Raw genomic sequence first — 12,559 nt, 5'->3', positions numbered from 1 at the left:
GGAAAGGAGCTACTGGAGAGTGAGAGGTCGAAGGCGGTGGCCGTAGGCGTTACCTATGTTTCACGACAGAAAGGGGCTTACCTGTATGGAATCAAGCTCTGTGGAGACCGTTTGGACGGTCTGTCGAACAATCTTCTACTTTTCCCTTAATTTCCAACTTCCCCTCTCAGTAAATCACAGCTCGCAACTATTGGGCTGTGGACTGCCTCGCGAACGAAGCGAGGGAAACCGTTTCACAACTGCCTAAAAGCCTCCAAAATGAGCCGCTGTCCACGTCCGCTGAAGATTTTTTTTAGTGGTATTCGTTAAATGCGTCAAGCACTGGGGAAGATACGAGTTCTTCCGAGAGCTCACCTCCTCCATTCATTCATTCAATCGTATTTATTGAGCGCTTACTGTGTGCAGGGCACTGTACTAAGCGCTTAACACTGTACTAACACAACGCTCCGGGAGGCCTTCCCGGACTGAGCCCCCGTTTTTCCTCTCCTCCTCCAGCCCTATCTCCTTCCCCTCCCCACTGCGCCTGTATATTTGTTTGTACAGATTTATTACTCTATTTTACTTGGACATATTTACTACTCTATTGATTTTGTTAATGACACGCATCTAGCTTTCCTTCTATTTATTCTGACGACTTGACACCCGTCCACACGTTTGGTTTTGTTGCCTGTCTCCCCCTTCTAGACTGTGAGCCCGCTGTTGGGTGGGGACCGTCTCTAGATGTTGCCGACTTGTCCTTCCCAAGCGCTTAGTACAGTGCTCTGCACGCAGCAAGCGCTCAATAAATATGATTGAATGAATGAATGAGTTAATAATAATAATAATAATGGCATTTATTAAGCGCTTATTGTGTGCAAAGCACTGTTCTAGGCGCTGGGAGGTTACAGGGTGATCAGGTTGTCCCGCGTGGGGCGCACAGTCTTAATCCCCATTTTCCAGACGAGGGAACTGAGGCCCAGAGAAGTGAAGTGACTGGCCCAAAGTCACCCAGCTGACAACTGGCGGAGCCGGGATTTGAACCCATGACTTCTGACTCCAAAGCCCGGGATCTTTCCACTGAGCCACCCAGTCCCCGTCCCGCGCGGGACTCACAGTCTGAGTAGGAGGGAAAACACGTATTTAATCCCCATTTTACAGATGACAGGACGGAGGCACGGAGAACTTAAGCGATTGCCCGAGGTCACCCAGCTGGCAACTGGATTAAAATCTACGTCCTCAGACTTAGGCCCACGCTCTTTTCACTAAACCAAGTTGCCGCAAACTCTTCATCCCTTCGCGTACGCTTTGGTAGATCCGGAAATTAGTCGAGGATATTTTAACAAGACCACCTCAATCTACCATAGGCCCACGCTCTTTTCACTAAACCAAGTTGCCGCAAACTCTTCATTCCTTCGTGTACGCTTTGGCAGATCCAGAAACTTGTCGAGGGTATTTTAACAAGACCACCTCAATCTACCATAGGCCCACGCTCTTTCCACTAAACCAAGTTGCCGCAAACTCTTCATTCCTTCGTGTACGCTTTGGAAGATCCGGAAACTTGTCCAGGATATTTTACCAAGACCGCCTCAATCTACCATAGGCCCACGCTCTTTTCACTAAACCAAGTTGCCGCAAACTCTTCATTCCTTCGTGTACGCTTTGGTAGATCTGGAAACTTGTCCATTTTAACAAGACCGCCTCAATCTACCATAGGCCCACGCTCTTTCCACTAAACCAAGTTGCCGCAAACTCTTCATTCCTTCTCGTCCGCTTTGGTAGATCCGGAAACTTGTCCAGGATATTTTAACAAGATCGCCTCAATCTACCATAGGCCCACGCTCTTTTCACTAAACCAAGTTGCCGCAAACTCTTCATTCCTTCTCGTCCACTTTGGTAGATCCGGAAACTTGTCCAGGATATTTTAACAAGACCGCCTCAATCTACCGTAGGCCCACGCTCTTTTCACTAAACCAAGTTGCCGCAAACTCTTCATTCCTTCGTGTACGCTTTGGTAGATCCAGAAACTTGTCGAGGATATTTTAACAAGACCGTCTCAATCTACCATAGGCCCACGCTCTTTTCACTAAACCAAGTTGCCGCAAACTCTTCATCCCTTCGCGTACGCTTTGGTAGATCCGGAAACTTGTCGAGGATATTTTAACAAGACCGCTTCAATCTACCATAGGCCCACGCTCTTTTCACTAAATCAAGTTGCCGCAAACTCTTCATTTCTTCGCGTCCGCTTTGGCAGATCCGGAAACTTGTCCAGGATATTTTAACAAAATCGCCTCAATCTACCGAAACGATCACACCCCAGATTTGAATTGAATTACACGACTAACCTGGCTTTTGACGATTCAACTCTCGGTTTCACCCGCCCCTCAGGTTCGCCGAATTAAATCCGGTGGGGAGCTCGAACAACTATCCGGAAGGCAGACGCCACGAATCGACTGCGATCCGCCCGTCGAGGTAGGTCTCGGGGCCAATCACCCAAAGCGCAGAGCGCATCCGTTCTACGCTTCGGAAGATGACGGCGCTTGTCCTTCCCCGTTAACTGGCAGAGCTTACCTTCACGGTGTGATCCTGAATGTTGTTATCGGCGATAGCCTGCAGAAAGGGCTGGGAATGGTCACTCCACGTCAGTCTTTGGGAATAGAGTTTGGATTTACTGGCCGCGGTATTCCCGGGAGAACTGCAGTGGTCTTCATCTTTCTCTTCATTGTAACTGTAGTGGATCTGACTGGTCTGCAAACCTCCAGAAAATATAGATGACTTAAGCCATTCTAGAAAGGAAAAAAAAAGAAACACCGGAGGAAGATCGACTGTTAAGCAACGTGGAGACGGACATTTTCATTAGAAAACGAGTAGCCAATTTCATTTCTTTTCCAGCTGGTCCGAGCGCTCGGCTGTTGTTTCGAACTGCGACCAAAATTATTTTGGGTGTCCAATGGCACACTGTATTTCAGTATGATGGGAAAGACAACAGGCACTTGCCCCAACTATCGGAAAAATCAATCAATCAATCAATCAATCGTATTTATTGAGCGCTTACAGTGTGCAGAGCACTGTATTAAGCTCTTGGGAAGTACAAGTTGGCAACAACTTGTTGTAACAGAGCCGTGAAAGATGGAAAAGGATCCAACCCAGTGGCAAACCTGCTAATATCTTACGAGCACGGAGGAGACCCACTGCTTAAAGTCAGTCGGTCGATCGTATTTATTGAGCGCTTACCGTGGGCAGTTCACTGTGCTAAGCGCACGGGAGAGTACAATATAAGAGATATATTCCCCGTCCACAACGAGCTTACAGACTAGAGGGGGAGACGGACGTGGACAGTAGATTAGAAAAGATTATTCACTCATTCAATCGTATTTATTGAGCGCTTACTGTGTGCAGAGCACTGTAATAAGCGCTTGGGAAGTACAAATTGGCAACACATAGAGACGGTCCCTACCCGACAACGGGCTCACAGTCTAGAAGAACCCATTAGACTAGAGAAGCAGCGTGGCACAGTGGAAAGAGCCAGAGGTCGTGGGTTCAAATCCCGGCTCCGCCAACTGTCAGCTGGGTGACTCTGGGCAAGTCGCTTCACTTCTCTGGGCCTCAGTTACCTCATCTGGAAAATGGGGATGAAGACTGTGAGCCCCCCGTGGGACAACCTGATCACCTTGTAACCTCCCCAGCGCGTAGAACGCTGCTTTGCACATAGTAAGCACTTAAAAAATGCCATTATTATAACAAATAAATAAAATTACAGATATTTACATAAGTGCTGTGGGGCTAGGAGTGGGAGAGCTTTAATTCTATTTGTTCTGCCGATTTTGACACCCGTCTCCGTGTTTCGTTTTGTCGTCAGTTTCCCCCTTCTAGACGGTGAGCCCGTTGTTGGGTGGGGCCCGTCTCTATAGGTTGCCGACTTGGACTTCCCGGGCGCTTACTACAGCGCTCTGCACACAGTAAGCGCTCCATAAATACGACCGAATGAACGAATGAAAAATAGGGAGCGTGTCGGGGTGACACAGAAGGGAGTGGGGGAAGAGGAAATCAGGGTTTAGTCGGGGAAAGCCTCTTGGAGGATGATGATGATGGTACTTCATTCATTCATTCATTCATTTAATCATCATCATCATCATCAATCGTATTTATTGAGCGCTTACTGTGTGCAGAGCGCTGTACTAAGTGCTTGGGAAGTATTTGTTAAGCACTTACTATGTGCAAAGCACTGTTCTAAGTGCTGAGCACTGTTCTAATGATAATAATAATAATAATAATGATGGCATTTATTAAGCGCTTACTAAGTGCAAAGCCCTGTTCTAAGCGCTGGAGAGGTTACAAGGTGACCAGTTTGTCCCACTGGGGGGCTCCCAGTCTCCATCCCCATTTTACAGATGAGGGAACTGAGGCCCGGAGCAGTTAAGTCACACAGCTGACAAGTGGCGGAGCCGGGATTTAAGTGCCGTGCTGTGCCTTCATCATCATCATCATCATCATCATCATCATCATCATCATCATCATCATCAATCGTATTTATTGAGCGCTTACTGTGTGCAGAGCACTGTACTAAGCGCTTGGGAAGTGCAAATTGGCAACATATAGAGACAGTCCCTACCCAACAGTAGGCTCACGGTCTAAAACGTGGCTTAGTGGAAAAGAGCCCGGGCTTTGGAGTCTGAGGTCATGGGTTCAAATCCCGGCTCCGCCAATTGTCAGCTGTGTGACTTTGGGCAAGTCACTTAACTTCTCTGTGCCTCAGTTCTCTCATCTGTAAAATGGGGATTAAGACTGTGAGCCCCTCGTGGGACAACCTGGTCACCTTGTAACCTCCCCAGTGCTTAGAACAGTGCTTTGCACATAGTAAGCGCTTAATAAATGCCATCATTATTATTATTATTATTATTATTATAAAACAGTAAGCGCTTAATAAACGCCGCTATTATTATTATTATCATTGTTATTAATAAGGCTTCGAAGGCAGGATGTGAAGAGGGAGGGCTCTCCGGGCCAGAGGGAGGTCAGGCAGTGCGGCGGGCGAGGTCGAAGCATAGCAAGATTAGCACTAGAGGAGCAAATTGTTCTTGCTAGGGCTGTAGAAGGAAAATAATGAGGTGAGGTAAGAGGGGGCAAGGTGGTGGACTACTTTAAAGCCAACGGCGACGAGTTTTTGTTGGCCGCGGAAGCGGACGGGCAACCGTTGGCGTCTTTTGAAGAGCGGGGTGACGTGTCCTGGAGATTTGTACAGAAAAGCGTCTCCCCCTCGGGACTATCAACTTGCTGTGGGCAGGAAATGAGTCTGTAATGAGTCTCCCAGCTGCTCCAACCGTTGGCGTCTTCGGAAGAGCGGGGTGACGTGTCCTGGAGATTTTTTTTTACAGAAAAACGTCTCCCCCCCGGACTATGAACTTGCTGTGGGCAGGAAATGAGTCTGTAACGAGTCTCCCAGCTGCTCGAGAAACACAACTGACTGGCCGCCCACCAGTGAAGTCCGTCTTTCCAGAGGACTGCGACGCGAATCCACTTTATTCCCTATTCTTGTGCATTCAAGAACCCCTGGTCCATCACAGAATAAAGAAAAGGGCGGTGGAGAAGGGCGAAAATGGATGCAACGGGGGCGGAGAAGGAAGCAGATAGCAGAAGAAACTCAGTTAACACTCAGGGATGCTCAACGCTTTGCACTTAGTAAGTGCTTAACAAATGCCATTATTATCATTATTATTAATATTAAATATCGATCATGTTTAAAGGGTGACGGAAATAATCAATCAATCACATTTATTGAGCGCTTACTATGTGCAGAGCACTGTACTAAGCGCTTGGCAAGTACAAATTGGCAACATATAGAGACAGTCCCTACCCAACATTGGGCTCACAGTCTAAAAGGGGGAGACAGAGGAAAAAAAAAAGCAAAAATACTAACAAAATAAAATAAATAGAATAGATATGTACAAGTAAAATAAATAAATAGAATAATAAATATGTACAAGCATATATACATATATACAGGCGCTGTGGGGAAGGGAGGGAGGTAAGATGGGGGGGATGGAGAGGGGGACGAGGGGGACGAGAGCCTTCTCCCCAAGTACTACTACTAATAAGAATAATTTTGGTATTTGTTAAGCGCTTACTATGTGCCAAGCACTGTTACAATAATAATAATGATAATAATAATAATAATAATAGTATTTGTTAAGCACTTACTATGTGCCAAGCACTGTTCTAATAATAATAATAATGATGGTATCTGTTAAGCGCTTACTATGTGCCAAGCACTGTTATAATAATAATAATAATAATAATAATAATAATAATAGTATTTGTTAAGCACTTACTATGTGCCAAGCACTGTTCTAATAATAATAATAATGATGGTATCTGTTAAGCGCTTACTATGTGCCAAGCACTGTTCTAATAATAATAATAACGGTATTTGTTAAGCGCTTACTATGTGCCAAGCACCGTTCTAAGCGCTGGGGAGGATACATGGTGATCAGGTTGTCCCACGCGGGGCTCACAATCTTAATCCCCATTTTCCAGGTGAGGTCACTGAGGCCCAGAGAAGTGAAGAGACTCGTCCAAGGTCACACAGCTGACAAGCGGCCGAGCCGGGATTTGAACCCATGACCTCCGACTCCCAAAGCCGGGCTAAAGCCACCGAGCCACGCTGCTGTAGGGAAGAGACTTGAACTTTAAATGCTTTCCACCTGGATAAGAAGGCAGATTATTGTTCCAGGACGGATTCTCAAACCAAGAGGGGATACCAAAATATCCGAGCCTGGGACCAAATGAACTGAAATTTCAGGCCCGGAGAGAATCCCTCTGGGCTCTGCAGACGAACTGCTCGGAAACTCAGGGTTTATTTCTATTTTATTTATTACTCTATTTATTTTACTTGTGCGTATTCACTATTCTATTTATTTTGTTAATGATGCGCATCTAGCTTTCCTTCTATTTATTCGGATGACTTGACACTGGTCCACAAATTTTGTTTTGTTGCCTGTCTCCCCCTTCTAGACCATGAGCCCGTTGGCAGGTAGGGACCGTCTCTATAGGTTGCCAACTTTGACTTCCCAAGCGCTTAGTACAGTGCTCTGCACACGGTAAGCGCTCAATAAATACGACTGCATGAATGAATGAATCTAGCTTTCCTTCTGTTTATTCTGATGACTTGACACCAGCCCACAAATTTTGTTTGTTGCCTGTCTCCCCCTTCTAGACCGTGAGCCCGTTGTCGGGCAGGGACCGTCTCTCTAGGTTGCCGACTTGGATTTCCCAAGCGCTTAGGACAGTGCTCTGCACACGGTAAGCGCTCAATAAATACGATTGCATGAATGAATGAATCTAGCTTTCCTTCTGTTTCTTCTGATGACTTGACACCTGCCCACAAATTTTGTTTTGTTGTCTGTCTCCCCCTTCTAGACCGTGAGCCCGTTGGCGGTTAGGGACCGTCTGTCTAGGTGGCCGACTTGGGCTTCCCAAGCGCTTAGGACAGTGCTCTGCACACGGTAAGCGCTCAATAAATACGACTGCATGAATGAATGAATCTAGCTTTCCTTCTATTTATTCTGTTGACTTGACACCGGTCCACAAATTTTGTTTTGTTGTCTGTCTCCCCCTTCTAGACCGTGAGCCCGTTGGCGGGTAGGGACTGTCTCTCTAGGTTGTCGACTTGGGCTTCCCAAGCGCTTAGTACAGTGCTCTGCAAACCGTAAGCGCTCAATAAATGATTGAATGACGGAATGGATGATAGGAAAGATGGTTCTCCTTACTGGCGCATTCGACCTCCACAGGAGACAAGGGCGTACTCAGGGCCAGGTGAGAGGCGTGGAGGCCAAGAAGCAGCCCCAGATTTCTTTCCGGATCCACGAGAGGAGAAGAGAGGCTGCTGAGGTCCGGGGTGGTGATCACTTCTTGGTCAGGCTGGGGGGGAGAAAAAAACATCATCATCCGCTCGGAATCCAGCTTAATTAACCACACGACCGATTCGAACTTCAGAACCACCCCGGCTGACTCACGGACCGCTCGCCTAAAAACGTGAACAACCACATGTCCGGCTGTTTGAGAGATCGACAGCTTCCTGACGACCCTGCTACGTCGCTCTGTCAAGAGTATCTTTAAGGCGTGGGCCGATGTGAGCGTCGAAATTTACAATAACCACTTTGGAAACTGAGATTATTCCTATTTCAATCGTATCTATCGAGCGCTTACCGCGTGCAGAGCACTGGTACAATAACGACTTTGGAAACAGAGATTATTCCTATTTCATTCGCTCAATCGTATCTGTCGAGCGCTTACCGCGTGCAGAGCACTGGTACAATAACGGCTTTGGAAACAGATATTATTCCTATTTCAATCGTATCTATCGAGCGCTTACCGCGTGCAGAGCACTGGTACAATAACGACTTTGGAAACTGAGATTATTCCTATTTCAATCGTTCAATCGTATCTGTCGAGCGCTTACCGCGTGCAGAGCACTGGTACAATAACGGCTTTGGAAACAGATATTATTCCTATTTCAATCGTATCTATCAAGCGCTTACCGCGTGCAGAGCACTGGTACAATAACGGCTTTGGAAACAGAGATTATTCCTATTTCATTCGTTCAATCGTATCGATCGAGCGCTTACCGCGTGCAGAGCACTGGTACAATAACGATTTTGGAAACAGAGATTATTCCTATTTCATTCGTTCAATCGTATCGGTCGAGCGCTTACCGCGTGCAGAGCACCGGTACAATAACGGCTTTGGAAACAGAGATTATTCCTATTTCAATCGTATCTATCGAGCGCTTACCGCGTGCAGAGCACTGGTACAATAACGACTTTGGAAACAGAGATTATTCCTATTTCATTCGTTCAATCGTATCGGTCGAGCGCTTACCGCGTGCAGAGCACCGGTACAATAACGACTTTGGAAACAGAGATTATTCCTATTTCAGTCGTATCTATCGAGCGCTTACCGCGTGCAGAGCACTGGTACAATAACGACTTTGGAAACAGAGATTATTCCTATTTCAATCGTTCAATCGTATCGATCGAGCGCTTACCGCGTGCAGAGCACTGGTACAATAACGACTTTGGAAACAGAGATTATTCCTATTTCAATCGTTCAATCGTATCGATCGAGCGCTTACCGCGTGCAGAGCACTGGTACAATAACGACTTTGGAAACAGAGATTATTCCTATTTCAATCGTATCTATCAAGCGCTTACCGCGTGCAGAGCACTGGTACAATAACGACTTTGGAAACTGAGATTATTCCTATTTCAATCGTTCAATCATATCTGTCGAGCGCTTACCGCGTGCAGAGCACTGGTACAATAACGGCTTTGGAAACAGATATTATTCCTATTTCAATCGTATCTATCAAGCGCTTACCGCGTGCAGAGCACTGGTACAATAACGGCTTTGGAAACAGAGATTATTCCTATTTCATTCGTTCAATCGTATCGATCGAGCGCTTACCGCGTGCAGAGCACTGGTACAATAACGGCTTTGGAAACAGATATTATTCCTATTTCAATCGTATCTATCAAGCGCTTACCGCGTGCAGAGCACTGGTACAATAACGGCTTTGGAAACAGAGATTATTCCTATTTCATTCGTTCAATCGTATCGATCGAGCGCTTACCGCGTGCAGAGCACTGGTACAATAACGACTTTGGAAACAGAGATTATTCCTATTTCATTCGTTCAATCGTATCGGTCGAGCGCTTACCGCGTGCAGAGCACTGGTACAATAACGGCTTTGGAAACAGAGATTATTCCTATTTCAATCGTTCAATCGTATCGATCGAGCGCTTACCGCGTGCAGAGCACCGGTACAATAACGACTTTGGAAACAGAGATTATTCCTATTTCAGTCGTATCTATCGAGCGCTTACCGCGTGCAGAGCACTGGTACAATAACGACTTTGGAAACAGAGATTATTCCTATTTCAATCGTTCAATCGTATCGATCGAGCGCTTACCGCGTGCAGAGCACTGGTACAATAACGACTTTGGAAACAGATATTATTCCTATTTCAATCGTATCTATCGAGCGCTTACTGCGTGCAGAGCACTGGTACAATAACGACTTTGGAAACAGAGATTATTCCTATTTCAATCGTTCAATCGTATCGATCGAGCGCTTACCGCGTGCAGAGCACTGGTACAATAACGACTTTGGAAACAGAGATTATTCCTATTTCATTCGTTCAATCGTATCTATCGAGCGCTTACCGCGTGCCGAGCACTGTACTAAGCGCTTGGGAAGTACAAGCCGGCAACTTATAGAGACGGTCCCTACCCAACAGCGGGCTCACAGTCTAGAAGGGGGAGACGGACAACAAAACAAATCACGTTAAGCGCTCAGTACGGTGCTCTGCGCACAGTAAGCGCTCAACAGATACGGCTGAATGAATATTAACAAAATCAAATAAACAAAATAGTAATTTGGGGGTGGTATCTTGGGAAACCGTTGCTTTTCATTAAAACCGTCACAATTCTCCATGAGATGCAATAACAGACCCTTTCCCCGTTTAGCCATTTACTGTGGCCATCGAAACTGGACGGATAGCTTTATCTCCGGTGGGAACTGCATCATTTAAGAAAAGCTAAATGAACCGTTAAACGGGGAAAATGCTGGGATCTTTGAAGAAAAGAGGCACCCTATCGTATTTATTACTCCATTCATTTATTTATTCGGGCGTATTTATTCTATTTATTTTATTTTGTTAATAGGTTTTGTTTTGTTGTCTGTCTCCCCCTTCTAGACCGTGAGCCCGCTGTTGGGTAGGGACCGTCTCTAGATGTTGCCAACTTGTCCTCCCCAAGCACTCAGTACAGTGCTCTGCACACCGTAAGCGCTCAATAAATACGATTGAATGAATGAATGAATGTTGGGTAGGGACTGTCTATGTTGCCGACTTGTCCTTCCCAAGCGCTTAGTACAGTGCTCTGCAGAGTAAGCGCTCAATAAATACGATTGAATGAATGAATGGAGACCGTCTCTATATGTTGCCAACTTGTCCTTCCCAAGCGCTCAGTACAGTGCTCTGAACACCGCAAGCGCTCGATAAATACGATTGAATGAATGAATGAATGTTGGGTAGGGACCGTCTCTATATGTTGCCAACTTGTCCTTCCCAAGCGCTCAGTACAGTGCTCTGCACACAGTAAGCGCTCAATAAATACGACTGAATGAATGAATAGGGACCGTCTCTATATGTTGCCAACTTGTCCTTCCCAAGCGCTCAGTACAATGCTCTGCACACCGTAAGCGCTCAATAAATACGATTGATTGAATGAATGAACGAATGAATGTTGGGTAGGGACCGTCTCTCTATGTTGCCAACTTGTCCTTCCCAAGCGCTTAGTACAGTGCTCTGCACACAGTAAGCGCTCAATAAATACGATTGAATGAATGAATGAATGACTGTCTCTATATGTTGCCAACTTGTCCTTCCCAAGCGCTCAGTCCAGTGCTCTGCACACTGTAAGCGCTCAATAAATACGATTGAATGAATGAACGAATGAATGTTGGGTAGGGACCGTCTCTCTATGTTGCCAACTTGTCCTTCCCAAGCGCTTAGTACAGTGCTCTGCACACCATAAGCCCTACAATAAATACGACTGAATGAATGAATGGAGACCGTCTCTGTATGTTGCCAACTTGTCCTTCCCGAGCGCTCAGTACAGTGCTCTGAACACCGTTAAGCGCTCAATAAATACGACTGAATGAATGAATAAATGAATGTTGGGTAGGGACCGTCTCTATATGTTGCCAACTTGTCCTTCCCAAGCACTTAGTACAGTGCTCTGCACACAGTAAGCGCTCAATAAATACGACTGAATGAATGAATGAATAGGGACTGTCTCTATATGTTGCCGACTTGTCCTTCCCAAGCGCTCAGTACAGTGTTCTGAACACCGTAAGCACTCAATAAATACGATTGAATGAATGAATGAATGCTGGGTAGGGACTGTCTCTATATGTTGCCAACTTGTCCTTCCCAAGAGCTTAGTACAGTGCTCTGCACACAGTAAGCGCTCAATAAATACGACTGAATGAATGAATGAATAGGGACCGTCTCTATATGTTGCCGACTTGTCCTTCCCAAGCGCTCAGTACAGTGCTCTGCACACCGTAAGCGCTCAATAAATACGATTGATTGAATGAATGAACGAATGAATGTTGGGTAGGGACCGTCTCTCTATGTTGCCAACTTGTCCTTCCCAAGCGCTCAGTACAGTGCTCTGCACACCGTAAGCCCTACAATAAATACGATTGAATGAACAAATGAATGTTGGGTAGGGACCGTCTCTATGTTGCCCACTTGTCCTTCCCAAGCGCTCAGTACAGTGCTCTGCACACCGTAAGCGCTCAATAAATACGACTGAATGAATGAATGAAGACGGACAGCCCGAGAAATGAAAAACGAGGGTGCCGACACGCTGAGAAGCTGAGAAGCAGCGGGGCTCGGTGGAAAGAGCCCGGGCTTTGGAGGCCGAGGTCGTGGGTTCGAATCCTGGCTCTGCCGACTGTCAGCTGGGTGACTCTGGGCGAGTCGCTTCCCTTCTCGGGGCCTCAGTTTCCTCGTCT

At 46.2% G+C, this 12,559-nt stretch overlaps 1 protein-coding gene across 1 annotated transcript in view; it reads right to left on the bottom strand.

The window, feature by feature from the left end:
- Positions 1-12,559, bottom strand: part of HERC2 (HECT and RLD domain containing E3 ubiquitin protein ligase 2) — a 319,306-nt gene that overhangs the window by 164,959 nt on the left and 141,788 nt on the right. Inside the window, exons 25-26 of the mRNA XM_038760185.1 lie at positions 7,743-7,893; positions 2,548-2,762 (exon numbers count right to left, since the gene is read on the bottom strand). Coding sequence (XP_038616113.1) covers positions 2,548-2,762; positions 7,743-7,893 — 366 coding nt within the window. The remainder of the gene's footprint in view (positions 1-2,547; positions 2,763-7,742; positions 7,894-12,559) is intronic.

This window comes from Tachyglossus aculeatus, chromosome 18 (assembly GCF_015852505.1).
Source record: "Tachyglossus aculeatus isolate mTacAcu1 chromosome 18, mTacAcu1.pri, whole genome shotgun sequence".
In the NCBI taxonomy this organism is placed as follows: domain Eukaryota; kingdom Metazoa; phylum Chordata; class Mammalia; order Monotremata; family Tachyglossidae; genus Tachyglossus; species Tachyglossus aculeatus.
This window is presented reverse-complemented; position numbering and strand designations above follow the sequence as displayed.